This window comes from Erythranthe guttata, chromosome 4 (assembly GCF_056151865.1).
Source record: "Erythranthe guttata isolate IM_541 chromosome 4, IM_541, whole genome shotgun sequence".
NCBI lineage: Eukaryota > Viridiplantae > Streptophyta > Magnoliopsida > Lamiales > Phrymaceae > Erythranthe > Erythranthe guttata.
Window position 1 is genome coordinate 9,418,395 of NC_142536.1, and position 23,142 is coordinate 9,441,536.

At 32.3% G+C, this 23,142-nt stretch overlaps 1 protein-coding gene across 1 annotated transcript; it reads left to right on the top strand.

Annotated features, from left to right (window-relative positions):
* The first annotated feature begins 226 nt into the window (after nucleotides 1-226).
* LOC148771091 (uncharacterized) lies at nucleotides 227-9,531 on the top strand. The gene is made up of 3 exons (XM_088817484.1): nucleotides 227-352; nucleotides 9,070-9,334; nucleotides 9,431-9,531. The coding sequence occupies exons 1-3, from the start codon at nucleotides 227-229 to the stop codon at nucleotides 9,529-9,531; spliced, it is 492 nt and encodes a 163-aa protein (XP_088673610.1).
* The last annotated feature ends 13,611 nt before the right edge of the window (nucleotides 9,532-23,142 follow it).

Here is a 23,142-nt window from a genome sequence, read left to right on the forward strand (position 1 = left end):
TAAATTTTTCTCTCAAAGATGGCGTAAAAACTTTATGCTCGGATTGCTCTCCTTTTATATCCTACGGCACTAGATCCTTTTACAAGGAAAAGTCAACAATATTCCGGCAGAGGGCAGGGTTTTGAATTTTTACTTTGATGTGTTGGTAGATAACCAACATATTGATTACGCAGAAATTGATGATGAGGAATTTTATCTTATGATTCTGGCAGCGGATTCATCGATAATGTCGTCATTGAAGAGGGTGGCCGTTGATTCTGATCAGAATATTAGTTGCTCGATTTGTTTGGAAGATCTCTCGCCGGGCGGCGACAATGATTTTGAAGAAGCTTTAAGCATGCCGTGTTCGCATGTTTATCACGGCGAATGCATCAAGAAGTGGTTGAGCATTAGTCATTATTGCCCACTCTGCCGCTTTCAGATGCCAACCACGAATTAGATAGACAGATAGATAGATAGACACTACAAAAAAAGGACTTTATGTGACACATTTTTTTGTCGCAAGAGCTTAATATTTCGTCACTAAAAACTTTATTTGACAATTTGTTTCGTCGCAGGCGTCGTCGCGTAGGCCCCGTCGCGAAAGGTATTTGGCGACAAACTGATGTTTTCGTCACAAATATTGTGACAAAAAAAAATTCGTCACAAGTGTTTTACTTTTTGCGACAAAACCATCGTCACATAAACACTTTGATTTCGTCAGTACAAACCCTTTTCGTCACAAAAGCCAGGTTCTTCAGTTGGTTGTTGTGACAAATTATTTTGTCACATAAAATTCAAGATCTACTGAGACAATAATTTCGTCACAAGAAGTTCTGTTTCAAAATTATAATATTTTACTTTTCTATTTATATGCCTGAAGAAAATTAATATTATTATCACCATATTAATTCAACAAAATAATATATAGAACTAAACAATGATTCTAGAACAAAAAAAATACTTGTATTGCGATAGATTAATGTAAAATTTCAAAACTTTTTAATTTTGAGGTTTTTAAGGTTTCATAAATATTGTATTTTTTCAATGTTGTTTCGGAGTTAATTCTATAATAATTTTTTTTTCTATTACGTTAGCCAAACTGCTATTATGTTTTGAAGAAAAACCCACGGTTTCCATTCAAGATTCACTGTGATCGATTTTTTTTTACAATTTTACAAGTATTATTAAATGTTATGCTTCAATAAAATTTGATCTATATTAAAGTAAAGTGGACTCTTACAAGTTGATTTATTCTCAATCACTAACATGTTGGTATTATTGAATTGAACTTTAATTGGTTGCTTTATTATTATAAAACTCAAAATTAACAAGATTAATTACTTTTATAAAAAGAGACTACAGTCAAATCTTCATCTTATGTTTCCACTTATATCCCTATATTTCTCTCTTATGCATTTGTTGATACAGTTTACTAGTCGAAACACCACTTCTCATAATTGTTATGGAAAAGAAAATAGGATTCTAAAAAGAAAGAAGAAAACTATGCTTGAGTCCTCGTGAATCGTCATTTTTCGCGCCTTGTTAGTTGCTCTAAAATTCCGTGCTTGGAACCCACGAGTTCTTTGCTCTAAAACTAGGATTTTTGGACTCAACTCTTTATAACCAACTATCCTCCTGTCTCTCCTCTCGAAATTCTGACGTAAAAACCTATTTATTTAAGTCAGTGTGTGCACCTATGACCTATCGGTAGCTATTTAGCCACTGGTCGATCAGCATAATTATAATCAGAGTCTATATGATCGATCGGTCGTTGGGTCTTCTTCAACATTTATGTACTTTGTCGTTTCATCGCCAAGTTTAGCTTATTTTATCTCGTTCCTTGACCGTTGTCGTCCCTCATGTTGCCCTGTACGCCTTCTGGCCACGATATTCCGACAAAAACAGATAAGATATGCAAAATGCATGAGTCAAACTTATAAATGCAATATTAGATAAAATGCAACCAAACAACACATAAATGATTTACGGTTGCTCGATTCTTGGCTTAAATAGATGCTAATAAGTGTGCATTCTACACACTTTATAGTACAACATGTAGAGGTCCTCGGGTACAATCGCTCGATGGCGGTATTGTATTTGGCGTTGGTGGTGGAATAGTGACTTCTTGAGGTTGGTTAAGCAGATTTTCATATCTCTGATGTTGTTTCAATTAAACACTAATGTCTTCTAAGTGCATACCTAAAAAAGAAACTTGAAAGATAACAAGCTGAAGTAAGAAAAAATGTTTAGATCTCATATTAGAAAAATACGACAATCTAGACATATATACCCAAGCAACGACACAAAAAATGTATTAAGAAAATCCTACTCGCAAGTGCACATATCGCAAACAAGTAGGAAGTTGGATTCAAATGAGTCGAGTGTCGAACTCGCAGGGAATACATATGTTACCATATCCTAAGTACCAAATTATGACAACTACGCTCTTATCCATAAATCCAAAGGTTGTTTGATTTTTATTATCTAATTAACTTAGAAAGCAAATAAACACGATATTAAATTCAATAGCACAGACCTATACGTTTATCTTTTGCATGCGAAGATTGTTCGCCAAACCAAAGTTATTATTTATGATTATTAACGTGAAACACTACATTAATTATGATTCGGTTCCGCATCTATTATATCTCTATTTCTCCTAACCAAACTGCAGTATTCATATGCAATTTAATTTTGAACAACGCATGAAGCATAAGTTTGAAAAATGAGTACCTAAGGCTAATTTAGAACAATATAATGCATGAAGCATAAGTTTGAAAAATAACAACCTAAGAGGAATTAGTATATTCATATGATACTCATATGCCAATAATGGACATATCTGTAGATATTGACTCGAATATTCTTCTACCATGATTCTAATTGTTAAAAGATCTTACAATTCAATTTAAACAATAACAATAAAAAATTAAAATCTCATAAATTCTTCAAGTTTATAAACTTAAAACGATCAAGTTGAAGAAATAATGAGAGAATCAAACTTGTATAACTTTAGAAAAATGTGTTTACTACAATTTCAATAAAATCCTCGATAAAAAGGTTTAGCTACTCATGATCTCTATGAAAATAATAAAAATTGATTAAAAAAATACATTTTTCGAAGTAAAAGAAATACATTTTTCCTACACTTCTCCTTTTTTCAGTGCAAATAATTGTGTTTTAGTGCGTAGGAAATTCCGTTTTATAGGCTTACATGGCCAGAAAGTATGAAAGTTACTTAAAAGGTCGAAAATCACTCTTCTGGAAGCTCCAGAATTCAAGCCACAAGGTCGAAAAAATATTTTATAGCGGTGACAAAAACGGTCATTGTGGTCTCACTTTGACGATAATTCTGACCGTTAACCTGTTTGAATTTGGAGAAACGCAAAAACATGAAACGTGTAAGCCTTCAAGTTTGCTATTGATTGCCGCTTGAATCTAGTCATTTGGAGATTGGATGAAAGAGATATGATCAAACAGCAAATAGTGACAAAACAATTTTCGATTTCTTCTTTCTGCATCTGTTTTGCATCCAAACTTGTGTTTCTCCACCCATTTATGTATGTCTACAACCATAAAAAAAAAAGAAATACATAAGACTGAATAAAAATTACTATAGATAAGGCAAGAAAATGAATGTCTAAAATTAAAGTAATGAAATATAGTTCGAATTATGCACTCATTATATATAATATTTATATGTGGAAAGCATTGTGCAACAATTGAAAGACATGTGCCAAATATGTGAAAATTTTCCATAGAGTTGAACTCTAAAACATAACGAGGGACTAAAATCATGATGTCGATTGTATACAAGCGAAGAACCATAAACGAGTACAAATTTACACCAATTGATTTTTATTTTTTTTAGCTTGAGCAACCAATAAATTGATATTCCGGCACAATAAAACACGAAGGTGATTACTAATGAGTGCATGATTTATACTTCATTTCATTACTTTTGGACGTCGATTAATATTCGTTTCTTAGTTATTTTTATTAGATTTATGTGGTTTTGGTGTTCGTAATTAGTGTTTTATGCCAGTAAACATGCTTAAATAGATGGACAAATGTTCACCATAGTTTTATTTTCTGCTTCTTTTATCTCAAACTATGTAGTTTTATGATTTTTTTTTTTTTTTGTTTTCCGATGTGAACATGAGTAGCTATGCTCTTAATTTCGAATAATATTGTGTGAGGATTATTAACCCGTTTTCTTGATATATTATGCAAATTTGATTTCATGATTTTGTCTTCTAGTACTTGGTTTATATATTTGAATGATCACAAACGTATTATTTTTATTGTTATCTATTATTATCGAAATTGAACCGGAAAATCTAACTTGATAATTAGACAGAAGAGCCTTCGAGCCGATTTCACAAGATAAGTTTGTTATTGGCAAGTGATATCGTAGGAATACATATGTTAACATTATGTATCCATTGTTGGTACGTACATGTATGTGCTTTATGTTGTTATCGTAATCACGTTGAATGTATTAGGATTACCGAGCGTGGTTTTGATCATTAAATTTATAATTCACGCGAAAGCATGTTATACTTAACTTCACTTCAGCATGTTATACTTTTAACTTTATTTGTAAAGATGAGGAACTTCGGGTGAATTAACAATTTACGCATAGGAGAATGAAAAATCATAGCTTCGCTTTATATAGATACCTTTTTTGGTTTTATTTCTTGGTTGTTTAGATTAATAATACAATCAACCAGCTACGGATTAGAATTTTGTAATAAGATAGTAGTTCTGAAGATTTTGTAATTAGAATTTTGCATATTTCTTGTGGGATGGAAATTCGATTCATCTTAGTCCACTATACCACTTCTTTGCGAGTGTACTTACATGTGTGATTTTTTACCAACAATTACTATTTCACATAGGCCACTTTAGAAATAAGCTCATGAATGAGTACTTTTTCACAAATTGGTCAGACATAAAATTCTTTACATAAAAGTCTATACATTGTTCAGATGTTTGTAAAATACTAAAATAGTCCATCACATTTTAATATGTTCCAATTTCATCATTTAATTTAATTTAACCTCAATTTTACCCCAAATTTCACAAATTATTCAATTTTGACCCAAAATACTATTTTGAGTACAATTTCATCCGTCGCCGCCGTTGACCGCCGGTCTCCGGCGTTGAATTTTAATTTTCTTCCTGTTTTTTCCGCCGGTTTCCGGCGTTGACTTTTTCGATTTTTTTTTTCTTTAACATCTTTTTGCCTCCTCCCCCGTTTAAACAACAATATTGTTGTGGTTGACAGTGATATTAACTATATTATAAACACAGTAAAATTAACTATACTATAGTTTAACACAGTAATATTGATATATTAATTTCTAGCACAATAATATTAACACAAACAAAAGTCATTATTATTGTGTAATAGAGTAATATTAATATGTTGACCGTTCAACAAAGGTAAACATAATAAAAATCCAAAAGAATTAATATTACTGTGGTTGGCAATAATATTACTGTAACAACAATAATATTACCGTCAATCACAGTAATATTATTGTGTTTACAACAATATTTCAATAATAGGCGGTAATATTATTACGTTACTCCGTCAACAATTCAAACAAAACAACAAATCGAAAAAAAATAATAATATTGATGTTGTTGACAATAATATTATTGTGTTTACAGTTATTAAACTGTCAACGGCAGTAATATAATTACGTTGACTTGTCAAAAAATCAAACAAAATGAAAAAAAAAACCATAAAAATAATAATATTGTTGTTGACTCTAATTGTACTGTCAACGATATTACAATTACATAAATTTATTGTAAACCACAGTACAATTACATTAATGTACTGTCAACGACAGTATAATTACGTTAATTTACTGTCACTGACAGTATAATTACCGTTAATAACAGTACAATTATGGTCAACGTTTAGAGGCGGACGTAAAAAAACAAAAAAAAAAAATCACTAAAACATGTCAACGTCGGAGACCGGCGACGGAAAAAACGGAACAAAAAAGAGTTCGAAAATTCAACGGTAGAAACCGGCGGGAAAAAAATAATTTCTGAAATTAAAAAAAAAAATCAAAATTGGATTTTTGTGGTCAAAATTGATTAAATTGGGGTTAAAATTTAGAATCGGATGTAAATGGTTGGGGATAATTTTGTCATATACATTAGTTTTTCCATTATTTATAGTACATATTAAAGGGAAGGGCTTATTGGCGAAAGATATATAACCATTGAACCTAAAATAATAAAGATGGTTGTTCAGAGACTTATGCACAAAAACCCCTATTATATATGGTACCAAAATATGCGTCCATATGTGAAATGTACGTAATATTGCATTGCATTGAGTATTTTTTTTCACCCTAGCTTCACAGTTCAATTACCATTATTAGACCCTATTAACTAAATAATAGGGGTTCGTAACATATTCGGTTGGTAAGATTTGTATTTCATCAAACCTGCTACAAAATTTAAAGCCCGCAATTAAGTGCTACTATATCATCACATTAATTAAGAACATTCCTCCCCTCTAAGATTAATTTTGTAGCGGGTGACACAACCTGAAAATGACCATGTTATCCTTATAAGTGCATGTTAATTTGTTAAATACAAGTGTTTGATGGACAAATCACATATGATACATGAATTTTACAGATTTATACAGGATCTAATCTAAGGAACTGAACATCTTATTATCTAAATAAGTAATGAGTTAGTAGAAAAGTGATACAATCTCATCTAATCTAATTTAATCTGATATATGTAATCGCAAGAGCCCTAAGTATATAACACAACCCCACATTAGTAACTCAACAAATCACATATGAACACACCATTTTTTCCGGCCGTTCAAAATTTAAAACTCGAAGGTTTTTAAAAAAAATGTTTAAAACTCGAAGTGCCGAACTGAACTCAAAAGAGTTATAAGAATATAACTTTATTTATTATTTGTTCAAAAAAATTTGATAGCTCCCTAAAATTGGGTAGAAACTGGCACTATATAATCCAAAATTAGGTATGTTCCTGAAAAATTGGGGACCTAACTGAGTTTTAAAACTTACTAAAAGCGGACACCTGTTATATGATGTGTTCGTCAATTCGCTCTTACGATTGCGAGTACAAATGATCAAGAATTTTTTTGATTAGGAATTGAAATTTTTTGAGGTATACGACTAGAGTATTAATGAAGTAAGCATGGTGAACCAAAAATTTAAGGTGGTTGGAGGTAGAGTCCCTGAAGTTTTTTTTAAAATACTCACATAAATAATATTAAACAAGTAAATATATGTAATATTTGTTTAAATATAATAAAATAAAAATAGTATTTTCAAACTACTGAAATTCTTTGAAGTTAGAGGAGATGGATAAAAAATTGATAAAATGACTCAGTATCTAGCTAATAATAATTGATATGAGAGATTTCATGAAATGCAAGTATAAGTATAAGTATAAAAATTCAACAAGTATATAAGTCATATAACATAATTGTAACGAATGCAAGAATCTATATATATATAAAAAAAAAAGACAATTCCTTGCCTCATCTTCTGACACGTGGCAACTTAGGGTTTCTAACCCTGGGGCAAGTTTTATAATTTTTACTATTTTTTGGTGTAAAAATGAAAAAACCCATATTTCATCTCCCCTAAATTTTATCGGCCGTTTTCATCATCATCTCTAATTTTCCTCTAAATTTTTATCCCGTTAATTTCTCTTTCAATACCCACTCCCTCAACTGCAGAACCAGCCGATTGAATCAGTTTCCCATCGATTTAATAACTTCTAATCTCCAATTTCATGTCTCATCTCTATATCAACACAAATTCTCACACAAATCTTTCAACAATTATTACTTCCCACAAAATTGAAGCTCTTACTTTCCACAAAATTGAAGCTCTAAAATCCGCCGGCCAAAAGTTCAACAAAAATCGTCCGGGAGTCAGATTGAAGGACCCTTTGCTGCCAACAAGAGTCATTGCCAACCGTGGTTGAAATTTCAAGTAAGAAATTTTTACCCCACAATTTTTTATATAATCTGCATAAGAGCCAAATTTAAGCAAAAACATAGGCATAAGATTGGAACCATTTATTTTAAATTATTAACAGTAAAAATTGGGTACACAGTGAATTATTACCCCTCCTTGAATGTTTGGTCTAACAAAGAGCCTCCATCCATGCATTTCTCTTTTCTGAAGCATGTGTTGTTTGTTTATTTTTTTTTCAATTTTTATGGTTTTATGATTCAAGAGAAAGGACCGTCAAAAGGTGAAGATATTTTTTCATTTTCTTTGGTCGACGTTTTGTGCGTTGGGCCTATAAATATTATTTGAATTTATCTCCGAGTCCTACATTTTACAAATGTTCATTCATAAGTAGTTTAACAATTGCTAATTTTTACTTTAATAAGAAATAACTAAATTAAAAATTGAGTGTGGCTAAATTAATCACGTGATTAATTAGAAAAAGTTCAGTGTTGCACTTTGAAAAGTCAAGCCCCTCTGGGTGCATAAATTAAATTTTATGAACACCTAAGTACAAAATAGCACATGCATTAAATTAAATTTGACGAGTTATAAACTGATAGGTCCTAATTAATTAATTAATTAATTAATTAATTAATTAATTAATAGGATCAGGGGCTTATGCATGGCAAAACCAGCAATTCATTTGTACTGCACGTTCTCATATAATTGATGCCGGTTTTTTTTTTGCAAATTGTTCGAAGTTACCAAATTAAAACTTGTTCCTTACTATATAAAAATATCTTATAAAAATAATATCAAATCTGAATGGAGCATGTACACTGATTTTCTATTCCATATATCATGTAGATATGGTGCTGCAAGTAACATGTTTCAATGATATTACACCAGACCGTTTTAACTAGAAAGTGGTGGCTCGGGTCATTCGACTTTGGAAAGTTCCTAGCAAGATCGACCAAATTATTATTAATAGTATTGATATGATCTTAGTCGATGGGCAGGTCATTATTTATTTACAAAATTTATTTCTCTTATGGCTATTTAAATTCTGTTTATTGGCTTATTGATATTGTTGCATATATTTTTTCAGGGAGGAAAAAATCATGCGTCTATAAAAAAGACTCAAGTGAACAATTTTTATAATATTGTAAAAGAAGGTAATACTTATGTCTTCCAGAATATTTTGGTAGTTTCGAACAATGGGAAGTACAGGGCTACTCGCAATGCTCACAAGATCATATTTATAAAACCTACTCGGGTAACTAATTGCAAAGCCGAGAATATTCCAGGCGTCACTTATGACTTTACGAATTTTCGTGACATCATTAATGACGGGGATGACACATGGCTTATTGGTAAAATATTTTTAAAATATTAAAATATGTGTTTTCTTAATTTATTATACAAACATTGCAATATTTTTTACGCATATACTTTTTTTTTTCTTTCAGATGTTATTGGACATGTTATAGAAAGAGATGAAGTGAAAGATATTAACAAAAGTGGACACAGCCACAAGATACTAGAGATCACTCTTCAAGACTTATCGTGAGTATTTTTAGATTATATACAGTAAATTCAATTGATGTTGAATGGTTTCGTATTTATGATCTTCTAATTTATTACAGCTCATCCCAACAATCCCTACAATTTCATTCATCAATCAAGTGGTCGAATCATCAGCATGTACTTTCGTTTGAAAGTAGAAATTTCCAATCGATTTATGCGCCAAGATTCTAAGGAGCCATAGTTCGTTAATCGATTTTATCCATATGCAAACAATTACTTAATCTGTTTGAGTCTCCAAAAATTTCAGGAGTTTCAAAGAATTCTAAGAAGTTTTGATATTTTAAAATATATATAATTATTTTATTAGAATTATTTTATAGTTTAGGAAAAATTGCCTTATAAATGATATCCCCTGTTAAACAGATTTTTTAAAAGGAAAAAAAAATAGAAAAAAGAAATCCACATGCATATAAAACTAGTTCCAAAGTACTACGTAAATTCCCACGTTGGCAACATCTGATCATCCTACATACCTTTTCTCTTTCTAGCTCTAGTAATCCTTGTACATCAAGGATTATTTTAATTAAATTACTTTCTCCAATAGTAATTTATCTGTCTAAGACAGTAATTTATTAATTTTAATGTATTAATTAGTTTTATCGTTTTGGTCTGCAATTTTGTTGTCTCATGCAATAATATTACTGTTTGGGACAGTAATATTAGTAATATTACTGTTCGGGAAAATAATATTCATAATATTACTGTCTGAGACGGTAATTTAGCAGTCAAGATAGTAATATTAATTAAATAATTTTTTTAAGAAAAAAAATTTCAAAAAAATATCCAAAAAAAAGTCAATACCGGAGACCGGCAGTCAACGGCGGTTGGCCGGCCGGAAAAAAATTTCAGAAAAAAAAAGTTTTCAAAAACAAAATAATAAAAAGTTAACGCCGGAATATGTCTAGAAATAAAAATTCAGAAAAAAATTATTTTCTGAAAAAAAAAAAATTCAAAAAAATATTAAAATGGGGTTAATGTGATATATTTGTTTAAATCCGGGTTCAATATGTAATATTAGGGAAGTTAGAATGCAATGGATGTAATTGATAAAAAATATATTATGGAGGCTTTTTTAGACTAAGACACGTGGATGGGTTTATTTAAAAGTTTTTTTTTTGTGGACCAATATGCATTTAAGTCTTTTGTCATGTTCCTCTTTATCATTTGCCCTTTTTTTTATATGATATAATTTATGGGCGAATGGCAAAAAGGCCCATCATATGGGACTTAAATGCATTTTGGTCCACAAAAAAAACAGTCTCTCAATTAAACCCATCCCCATGTCTTTAGTCTAAAATACCCTCGGTAATATAATTCTTATCAATTCCACCCATTATGCTCTAACTTCCTTAATATTACACATTGACCCCGGATTTAAACAAATATAACACATTAACCCCCAAAAAAAATTTTTTCAGAAAATAATTTTTTTTCGGAAATGTTTTTTTTCCGGCCAGATTCTGGCGTTGACTTTTTTTTTTTTTTTTTTGAAAACTTTTTTTTTCCTGAAATTTTTTTCTGGCCGGTCAACCACTGTTGACCGCCGGTCTCCGGCGTTAACTTTTTTTTTTTTTGAATTTTTTTTTTCTTAGAAAAAAAAATATTTTAATTAATATTACTGTTTTGGCTACTAAATTACTGTCTCAAACAACAATATTACTGTTTGGGACAGTAATATTATGAATATTATTTTCCCGAACAGTAATATTATTAATATTATTGTCTAAGACAGTTAAAATACTGTTGGAGATAGTAATTTAGCATCCAAGGCAGTAATATTAATGAAAATATTTTTTTGAAGAAAAAAAAATCAATTAACAGTTAAATAACTGCTGGAGACAGTAATTTAGCAACAAATACAGTAATATTAATTAAAAATATTTTTTTTAAGAATAAAAAAATCAATTAACGGTTAAATTACTGTCTCCAACAGTTAAATAACTGCTGGAGACAGTAATTTAGCAACGAATACAGTAATATTAATTAAAATATTTTTGAAGAAAAAAAAAAGTCAATTAACAGTTAAATTACTGTCTCCGACAGTTAAATAAATGTCTCCTGTCTCCGACAGTTAAATAACTGCCGGAGACAGTAATTTAGCAGCCAAGACAGTAATATTAATTAAAATATTTTTTTAAGTCAACGCCAGAGACCCGGCGGTCAACGGCAGTTGACCGGCCGGAAAAAAATTTCAGGAAAAAAAAAGTTTTTCGAAAAAAAAAAGTCAACGCCGGAGGCTGGCGGTCTCCGGCGGTCAACGCCGGTCAACGGCGGCGGCTGGCGGTCTCCGGCGGTCAACGCCGGTCAACGGCGGCGGCCGGCGGTCTCTGGTGGTGGCGGGTCAAAATTGGGGTCAAAATTGAAATTAGGGTTAAAATTGGTTCATTGATGAAATTGGGCTAAATTGGGGTGTAAATCATGAAATTGGAGTTGAATTGGGTTTCAATGAATTGGGGGTAATTTTGGTATATAGAAAAAGATTTTCCTTATTTGCAAATAAGTTTGAATGGGCTGAATTTATTTAAAAGACAAAAAAGTTTGATGTCCCTCTTTTAATTAAGTGCCTTTGTCGTGGGCCTATTAATTTATTAATGTATTTAAAAAATTTGATTTTTCAAAAATATATAATTATTTTATTAGAATTATTGTATAATTTGGGAAAAATTGCCTCATAAGTAATATCCCCTATTAAACAGACTTTTCAAAAGGAAAAAAAAAAATTGAAAAAAGAAATCCACATGCATATTAATTAAGCGAGTTCCAAAGTATACATCATACCAAAAATACGTAGATTCCCGTTGGCAAAATCTAATCATCCTCATTCCTACATACCTTTTCTCGTTCTAACTCTAACTCTAGTATTCCTTGTACACCAAGGATTATTAATTAACCTAGTATATTATATATATATAAGTCCAAAACCTAAAATATACAACCACATTAATAATCTATATATCTTCTCATCCAGAGACAACGTATAGCAGAGAACGTATAGCAGTAAAAAAATTTCTCGCACGAGCAATACCATGGGTGATAATCAAGATTACCGCCAACAAGCGTTCTCCTGCTATCTTACCCGCATGGAATTCACCACTCCAAAAGAAACTGACGATCACAATAATCAATCTGAAATCAACTTGAACTTCACTTGGAGAACTGATTTTTCCGAGTGGATGATTCCACATGCAGTTCTAGAATATCCACAATTTGTTAGCCGATCCAATGAATCCACAACCAATTTCTCCTTCGGAGTGAGCCGCATGCAGTTTCGGTGTCTCGATGAATTAAGGGGAGTCATGGAATTGGAGCTGAGGGGCATTTTAGACGATTACGATTTGCGCAGAAACGTGGCTGATCATGTTCTCGTGATGACTCTGGCAAGGGTCGACAACGATATTTTCGCAGATGGCGGAGTTTTCAATTTTTACTTCGATGCCTTGGTAGATAACCAACATATTGTATTTGGGGAAATTAATGATGAGCAATTTAATTGTATGGTTCCCGCAGCGGATTCATCGATAATGTCGTCGTTGAAGAAGGTGGCCATTGATTCCAATCAGAAGACTAGTTGCTCGATTTGTTTGGAAGATCTCTCGCCAGGCGGCAACAATGATTTTGAAGAAGCGTTAAGCATGCCGTGTTCGCATGTTTATCACGACTACTGCATCAAGAAGTGGCTGAGCATTAGTCATTATTGCCCACTCTGCCGATTTGAGATGCCAACCACCAATTAGATACATGGATGTAAATTTGATATTGTTTTACTTTGAGGTTTTAAGGCTTCACAACTATTTTATAATTTTTTGTGTAGTAATTAAATGTTATATGCAAATTCAATTAAAATTAGGTCTTTTGAGAATCAGGACTTTTAATTACCTCCACAAGAAAATATATGCTTCATCTACACATACATCAAGTACATGACATCCAATCTAAGTATAAGATATTATATTTACGAAAAGTTCATTATAAGGTTTAGGACTTCATTAATTCATATGTTTTTTTTTGTTTTCACGGAATGATAAATTATTATTTTGTTCAATTTCTTGTATGTTTACCCATGTATAGAAAAAAATCATGATTACAAAATTTTATTGAAAATTGAAATTAAACACCACATTTTCCCTTTCGAGATTCATCGTGATATGTATTCAAATCTTTTTAATTTCAACTTTAGATGTTACTCCATATAGAATTTAGATGTTTAATTGAGAGATTGGATCATTCCAAGATTTACCATTTTTACGGAACTAGTTAGTACCACGTGCAATGCTTGTGATTCTTACTACTTTAATCAATAATTTACCCTATTTAAGATTTAATTGATTAAAATTACATATTATTAATTGGTTTATAAATAAATAAATTTAGGTATTGTTGGCGCCAAATTTCTGTGATTGAAGAAATTCGCCACACTTTGAAATTAGAGATGGCAAAGATTTGTTTTCCATGTTTATTTTGGAATTTATTAGAATCCTATTCTTTTAATACTTTTATTAGGACTTAGATTTATTTCCATGTATTTTACTCTAGTTAGGTATTTTTTATATTTTTCTAGAATAGAAGTAGAAATCGACTAGAATTCTTTTATCTAGGTAAATCGATTTCTTTGGGTTCAAGTTTGGTCTTAGAGGTTATTTCCGTGGCTATATAAGCCTCCAAGACACTAATGAACTGTGCGCATTTTTTGGAAGAAAAATCACTTCATAGCATTGAAAATTTGCTTATACGTTCTGCGGAGCAAAATTGCATCATTGTTGCATGTGCCAACATATACATATTTGTTCTATAGGTCTCAAGGGAGATCCAACATATACAGATTTGTTGTATAGATCTCAAGTGAGATCAAATGCGTTTTTGAAGGGAGTTCAGGCCTGAAGGAAGTTTAAGGCACGCGGTGTGGAGCTGTTGTAGAAAGAGACACGAAGTGCGAGTTGTGTACAAGAACGACATAAAGAATTAAAGAAGTTTTAATAAGTCCTATTAATGTACACTGTAAATCTGAACTAGTGAAATCGTGTTTGCAGGTCCACGTGGATGTAGGGTATATTTGTGTCTGAACCACATTAATCTCTTGTGTTCATTTATCTGCTTTCAGTAGTATATAACTATGTTAACCCAAGAATTATAGTTGTAACCGAATACTGTCTCGACAACTAAACTGTTACAACTTAGGGTAACTGAATTTATAGACATATATATAAATCTACAGATATGATTAATTTTATATGAAATAAGTTGCCAGTTACTACATAATATGAATGATAATATAAAGTATTGGAATCAAATTCAATAAAATTTTAAATTTTTACCCACTAATATATAATCTTTGTATGGGTTCTTGTCCACGTTAGTGGTTAGAATGATCTTGTTTTTTTAAACTCTTATGTGTATAATACAAAATTTCAAGGTATAAACAAATAATTAAGTTTAAATTAAATTATACTTAATTAACATCATTAAACATTATTTAAATAATATATGTTAATAACTTTTAAAATCATCAGACATATGACCACCAAAAAAATATCATCATACATATGTCTCATAAAATAAAACAAAGGGAAAAAAAAAGTAAAATATGCAATGTGGTTATGGTAGTCGGAATGGAATTTTGGAATTCCGCCAATTGCGATAAAAAAATATCCGAACTTAGAACCACATTTTCATTCTGATTTCCTATTTTTCCAATTTTTGTTGGCACAAAATTGGAATTGTATATAAAATTACTAAAACTTTCAATCTCCGATCCAATTTTAGTTACAAATATTTTGATTGTTTTTTCGAAATATATAATATATTTTTATGATATAGTGTTGTAGTAATTCCATAATATAATGTATGTTATATTTTATATGAAAAATATGAATAATGACCAAATAAATTAAAAAGCAAATTAGTTGTTGCTTTTTTCTTATATCGGAAACTCTGTGTTGCACATTATTTTTATACTTGCATTTTGTTAAATTTTCTCGGGTTCGGGGGCATCACTCTCGCAAATAAAATTAGGATTTTTTTGTTTCGAAGAAGATAGGAAATGAAAAACTTACCAACTTTTTTTTGCATTAATCTGAATTTTTGTTGGACTAAATAATAAAAATGGGGTGAACTTAACTCCATCCTTGCCCATTAGTGGACTCACTCTTGGTTCCAAGTCACGTAATTTCCTTATCCTACTTGTTAGACTTATTTATTATTTTTCTTTGTTTTCCACAAATAAATTTGATTTTATATTTTTGGGATAATTAGTGAAAACCCCCTAAAACATTTGATTATATTAGGATGGATATACCCTCATTTTGCATATTAGTGAGAACCCCCCATATTTATATTTTAATTTAGCATAAATTCAAATTTTATATGGTATGTCTATATTACCCTTAAATTACTACATAAAAACACCAAACCCTAGTTCTCTAATTCTTTCTTCATTTTTATTCCACTAGCCGTCACCTCTCTCACTTCTCTCCTCTGCCATCTCGCTTCTCTTCCTTTCTCTTCCCTGCCATCGAACCCCTTCTCTGCCCAGCGCCTCTCAATTGCCACCGCTCCCCACCATCTTCTCGACATCCCCATCTCCCTAGACGAGGATTGGCGGCGCGACAACGGCGGAGATTACACTGCCCGACAACATCTCAAAGAGGGAGGTATGGAACAACGTTTTAGGCTTCCTCGGCAGCGATTTGATGTGATGGATTGGTAATTGGCAGATGACACCAGAAGGTTTTTGTCCTTGCTCCACTTGAGAGTGATTGGTAGGTCGAAGATGTGGAGCGGCTGAGACGCGGCGCGGGAACCCTGACATCCATAGCACACTAACAAAAGCTCTTCGAAACGGCATCGTTTGATTTCACGAAGCCAGTAGTCAGCTCTCTCTGAAATGAGGGTTTTTTATTTTGTGGTTGATTTAGATAAATTATAGTTGTTTTTCGATTTTTATAGTTGATTTCAATAATTTTATAGTTGATTTCGACAATTTTGTAGTTGATTTTGATTATTTTATATATTATCGAGATTATTAATTTGTAGTTGATTTTATTTGGTACACCTGCTATTGAAAACCACTACTTTTTGTAGTCGTTTTACAAGTTTCTTATAAACCACTAATTTTTTGTAGTCGTTTTACAAGTTTCTTGTAAACCACTAATTTTTGTAGTCGTTTTACAAGTTTATTGTAGTTGCTTCGGGAAATAAAGAAAAAAAAATAGTTGTTTTTAGTAATTTTATAGTTGATTACAAAGAAAATTGAGCCAAAAAAATTATAGTTGTTTTCGGAATTAATAGTCGATTTGAAAAACCAAAAAAAAAAATTAAAATTAAAAAAATATGGAAAATAATATATTTAAAAAAACAGTTTTTAAAAAAATAAATGAATATTATAATTAATATATATATATATATATATATATATATATATATATATATATATATATATATATATATATATATATATATATATATATATATATATATATATATATATATATATATATATATGTATTATAGTAATGGAAAGTGAATAGGAGAGAGGGTAAATTTGGAATAGTAGAAAAGTTGGATTTATCACTAATAATGAAAAAGGGATTGGATCTCCCATTATTAAAAAAACACTAGAGGGGGTTATGACTAATAGAAGCACAATATAAAGGGTATAAATTATATATACATATATATATAGTAGTGAAAATCAAAAAAAAATGAGGAGGTGCCGGTACCCCCCCCCCCCCCCCCCCCGCCCCTACACATGGCTTTTCCAGTGGGTGAGCTGATGGTGCGCGGTGGTGGAGCAGAAGCGACGACCAATTGAAGAAATGGTGGATGAAGTGTTGTGAACTGGAGAAGATATTTTTTCTTTTATCTTTTAATTATAAAAACTTTTAATGTTAGAATATATGTTTAATTATTGCTTTTTATAATTACGAAATACAAAAAATACATAATATTTATAAAATTAAATATGCTTAATTAATTGCGGAAAAACCCATAGGTCATTTTCGTCATTTTACCTTCAATCAAAATTAAGATCATAAAGGCGCAATGAGGTTCGAAAAAGTTTACATGTAGGGAGAGGGGCGGGGCCAATGTTGAATTGGGTTTCAAGAAATTGGGGGTAATTTTGTTATATAAAAAAGAGTTTTCCTTATTTGCCAATTAGTTTGAATGAGCTGGAAATATCTGAAAGATAAAAAGTTGGATGTCTTTTTTTTAATTTGGCCAATTTGCTAGAGGTCCCTCTATATTATGATTTATGTGTGTGGATCCAAGTTAAAATTTCCAATGTTTAATAAATTAATTTGGCCAATTTGCTAGAGGTCCCTCTATATTATGATTTATGTGTGTGGATCCAAGTTAAAATTTCCAATGTTTAATAAATTAATAATATTTATTGTTGCAAAAATATCCTTAGTTAAAATTAAATCAAATCCCAAAAAATCTCTTTATCAAAACAAATTCACAAAATTCCAATGCTATCAGAACCGGACCGGACATAAAACCGGCTAAGCGTTCGGGCCATGGTTGAACCGGTTCAACCGGGTTCGACCCGGGTTTTTTAATTTTTTCTATTTTTTGTATTTTTTTTTATTAATTTTAATGTTTAAATTTATATATTGTATATATATTTTGTATGTTTCTCTCTCTCTTTATTTTTATTATTTATTTTTATATATAATCTATTCTCTTTTTTATTATCCCAGTCCCAACACCCTTTTTTCCTTTTATATTTTTTTATTCTTATTGTTCTTTTACATCTTCTTTCTCCTCTCTCTTCTCTCCACCTTTTCTCTCCCGTCACCTACCCATTCATCTTCATCACTTTCTCTCTTTATTCTTCACAAATATTTCTACTATCTCTCTCCATTTTCTTTCATTTATTTTTCTTCTTCTTCTTCTTTCCGTCGAATTACGGCCACCCACCGCCTGATCTGTGGAATTCCGGTCACCCACCGCCTGCTCCACCTAGAACCGGCCATCCCTGGTGAATTTCACCCAAATCCTGTCGCCAATAGCCACCGACGAAGTGTATTAGATGAAAACCCGGGTCATTGACCGGATTATGAGTTAGCCGGTTTTCACCGGTCGAACCGGGTTTTTGTGATATGACCCGGGTTCTAGATTTGGCCGGTTTTAGGCATCAGATCGGACCACTTTTGTTGCGGGTAGCGGTTGGACCGGTCCGATTGGCCGGTCCGATTGGCCGGTTCTAATAACATTGCAAAATTCCCCTTTCAAAATATTAACTAAAAAATTAAATTAATTCATAAAAATATATAATTTATTTTACAAATTCATACTCTAAAAACGCTATCGATGACTCCGGGAACTGTGACGCTTCCCGCAATGCCTACGACTCTGTGCACTACAAATAGCAAACTGAAAATTAGATTTTGTATTATTGAATTGCAAACAACGAAATACTTATGATTTCGTCAAATGCAAACAACAAACTGAAAAAAAAAATCCAGAATTTGCATTATTAAATTGCAAACAAAAAATTACCTATATATGAATTCGCCAAATGCAAACAGCAAACTGAAGAAAAGAGTTCAGCAAAACTTGCATTATTGAATTGCAAACAATAAACTACCTATGAGAGAGAGAGAGAGAGAGAGAGAGAGAGTAGACACGGCCACGGGCCGGTTTTGGGCCCGGAACCGGCCCGTTGACGGCCCAAACCGGCCCGTTGACCAAGTGAACCGGCCCGGACCCGTAAACCGGCCCGTCCTGCCCGGGACGGGCCCGGTTCTGAGAAATGGTGAACCGTGAACCGCCGGGCCGGCCCGGCGGTTCACTCGAATTTAAAAAAAAACAAAAGAAAAAAAAAATTCAAAAAAATTCAAAAAAAAAAAGCAAATAACGGCTAGTGAACCGACCCGAAGCGGCCCGGGTGAACCGGCCGTTATTTACTTTTATTTGAATTTTTTTCCCCCCCAATTTTTCCTATAAATACCCTCAAACCCCAACCCAATTCCCCCCCCCCCCCCCCCCCCCCCATTTTATTTCCTTTTCTTTTTTCTATTTAAAAGTACTTCTTTTAATTTACTTATTCATAAAATATTTCAAAAAATCATTTTAAATTCGAAATCTTTAAAATTTTGAATTTAAAATTAAGTTCAAGTCTTTTCATTTATTTCCTTTTCCTTTTCCTATTTAAAAGTACTTCTTTTAATTTACTTATTCATAAAATATTTCAAAAAAAAAAAAAAAAAAATTCAAAGTTTCTAGGCCGACCCGGCCCGCTGAACCGCCCATACTACGGGCCGGTTCCGGTTCCGGAAAATGTGAACCGTGAACCGGTTTGAACCAGCCCGGAACCGGCCCGAACCGGCCCGTGGCCGTGTCTAAGAGAGAGGGAGAGGGAGAGGGGGAGGGGGAGGGGGGAGGGGGGAGGGGGAGAGGAGAGAGAGAGAGAGAGAGAGAGAGAGAGAGAGAGAGAGAGAGAGAGAGAGAGAGAGAGAGAGAGAGAGAGAGAGAGAGAGAGAGAGAGAGAGAGAGAGAGAGAGAGAGAGAGAGAGAGAGAGAGAGAGAGAGAGAGATGAGGGATTAAATATAGGGTGAGAGAAACATGAGATTGAAGAGATGATATATGAGATTTATTTTCCTATTAATTGAGGGTGTTTATGTCTATATACTAATTATTTTATTATATTTATATTATTATTTTTGGTCAAAGGACCTATGCCTATATCCATTTACGAACTAGGATATCTACATGTATAAGTCCAAAATAAGGAGTGTCTAGCAAATTTCCCCTTTTTAATTAAGTTTCCTTGTCAGGCCTCTTTGCCATTAACCCTAAATATTACTAGTATTTAATAGAAAAAATCTATATGACTTAGATAATGCATAATAATAGAAAGAAATAAAAACAAAATATAACTACAGTTCATTGCTTATTTTATAATTTTTTTCACTATACTATAAATATTTTTTAATAAAAAAATTAATTAAAAAAAATCAAAATGAGCTCGAGCTCGAACTCGGCAAAATGGATTCGAGCTTGAGCTCGAGCCTGCCAAAACAGTCGAGCTCGGCTCGTTCACACCCCCTCAAATGATTAATGACCTATTTTATAGGGTTATGACGCAGAACGGAAGCACGGTAAAGAATTAATTTCTATGAGTTAACCCTATAGAACAAAACAACATTCGGAATCCACCGAAAACTATAGAATCCACCAGAAAAATAGAGAAAACTCTAAAAAAATTATTAAAATTCGAAATTCTTCTGAAAATATAGTCCTAAGGCAGCTATTTATACTAAAAACTTGAAAACCCTAATTAAACTAAGAAAATACTAAAAATTACCAAAAACGGCAAAAAATGAGTTAGATCCTTATTCTAGTAGATCTCATAATTTTGGGAACAACCCAATTTACGGAATCCTAATAGGATTTTTCTATGATATGATATTAGTTTTCTAAAACTTGCCTAAAATAGAAAAAAACGAACTTTTAGGAGCCTAAACGACGTTGGATTGCTGAAATTTGACGTGTCATGAGTTTTGTTCCTTGCGCCGTTTCACTTGAGATAAAGTTCGTTTGCTACTCAAATACAATTTGAGTTCGTAAAAAACCCTTATTTTTCCGTAATTTTTTTCGATATTTCCACCAATGCCCATTAATAACTCTTCTCCGAATTAAATAGTTATTTTGCAATTTGAATCCAATTTGACGTTCCTTATCAATCTCCTCTTCTTGAAAAGAGCTCGACCTCGAGCTATGATCAAAATATAGCGATGCATATTTCTTTGCAAACAACCTCAAGTGCTCCAACAATCTTCCCGGCACAAAAATCTCGCTTATAAAATCTTCCTCCAAATGAGACATTAGAAAAATTGGCTTCTTAATCGAAAATCCCAATGGCTCCACCAATTTCTCCAATACAAGAACTTCACAGCAAACACTATCTACAATTAGATCACATACCTCACTACAATCCACTTGTCCCTTCTCTTCTCGTGCACCTTCCTCTTCTTGAACAAACTTTACAACTTCAAATTCTTTCTCAAATTTGTTTTTAACACACTCTTTAAACTCATCAACTCCCTCCCGTTGTCAAAGTTAACGAGGTACAAGATACTTCGTTCGTTATTCAAGCACCTAGTTTGGTGGAGGATCATGGCGTAGGAGTTAACAAAGTTGAAGACGATATTGTTGATGCAAAAGTTAAAATTAGCGTAGCTATTATTAACGATGACATTAACGAAGTCAAAGTGAACGTCGACGTAGTTGAAGGAACAGTCAACGAGCTTGAAGCGAGCATCAACAAGTTGAAGAGAACGACAATAGGGTAGAAGAGAATATTAGCAAGCTTGAAGAAGAAGTCGACGAGTTTAAAGAGGGTGTTAAAAGTAAATTTGAGGAAGAGTTTGAAGTTGTAGAATTTGTTCAAGAAGAGGAAGGTGCACGAGAAGAGAAGGTACAAGTGGATTGCGTTCAGGTATGTGATCTAATTGTAGATAGTGTTTGCTGTGAAGTTCTTGTATCGGAGAAACTGGTGGAGCCATTGAAATTTTGGATTAAGAAGCCAATTTTTCTAATGACTCGTTCGGAGGAATATTTTGTAAGCGAGATTTTTGTGCCGGGAAGATTGGTGGAGCACTTGAAGTTGTTTGCAAAGAAATATGCATCGTTATATTTTGATCATAGCTCGAGGTTGAGCTCTTCTGAAGAAGAGGAGATTGATAAGGAACGTCAAATTGAATTTGAATGGCAAAATAACTATTTAATTCAGAGAAGAGTTATTTATGGGCATTGGTGGAAATATCGAAAGAAATTATGGAAAAATAAGGGTTTTCTACGAACTCCAATTGTATTTGAGTACGAAACGAACTCGATCTCAAGTGAAACGGCGCAAGGAACAAAACTCATGAGCAAAGCTCATGAATCACGTCAAATCTCAGCAATCCAACGTCGTTTAGACTCCTAAAAGTTTGTTTTTGCTATTTTAGGCAACTTTTAGAAAACTCATATCAAATCATAGAAAAATCGGATTAGGATTCCGTAAATTGGGTTGTTCCCAAAATTACGAGATCTACTAGAATCAGACTCTAACTTGTTTTTGCCATTTTTGGTAATTTTTATTATTTTCTTAGTTTAATTAGGGTTTTCAGTTTTTTAGTATAAATAGCTGCCTTAGGACTTTATTTTGAGAATAATTTGGAATTTTAATAAAATATTTAGAGTTTTGATTCCTCTTTACCGTGCTTCTGTTCTGCGTCAGGTTAATTGCAAATATCACATTGTGTAATCTCTACTTGTCAAATACCCCCCTATCAAAAAACAATTCATTCATGCCCCCCTGTGTTAACAAAGTCAAGACATTGAGACCCCTGGAGGCAAATCGTGTCTCTCACTCGCTGGCAGTGTTCTAAAAATCGGTTGAGGTGGCTGATTAATCGGTCTCCGAGGCAGAGGCGGTCCAAAACCTTTACGATTTTAGTGTAAAGGTTAGAAAAATCGGTTTTTTGTCTGTGAGGCGGTTTGAGGCGGTTCAAGGCGGGTCAAACTTCGGTGGTAAAAATCGACCAAAAATCGGTCAAAAATTGTTTGTTTTTTTTAATACTTTAAAATAAAAGTTGAGATTTTAATAAA

Excerpts from the sequence above, each read along its gene's own strand:
- LOC148771091 (XM_088817484.1), top strand. The coding sequence starts at position 227 with ATGTCGTCATTGAAGAGGGTGGCCGTTGATTCTGATCAGAATATTAGT. Across the intron at positions 353-9,069 it reads TAAGCATGCCGTGTTCGCAT|GGAGGAAAAAATCATGCGTC; the intron begins GTTTATCACGGC and ends ATATTTTTTCAG. Across the intron at positions 9,335-9,430 it reads GGATGACACATGGCTTATTG|ATGTTATTGGACATGTTATA; the intron begins GTAAAATATTTT and ends TTTTTCTTTCAG.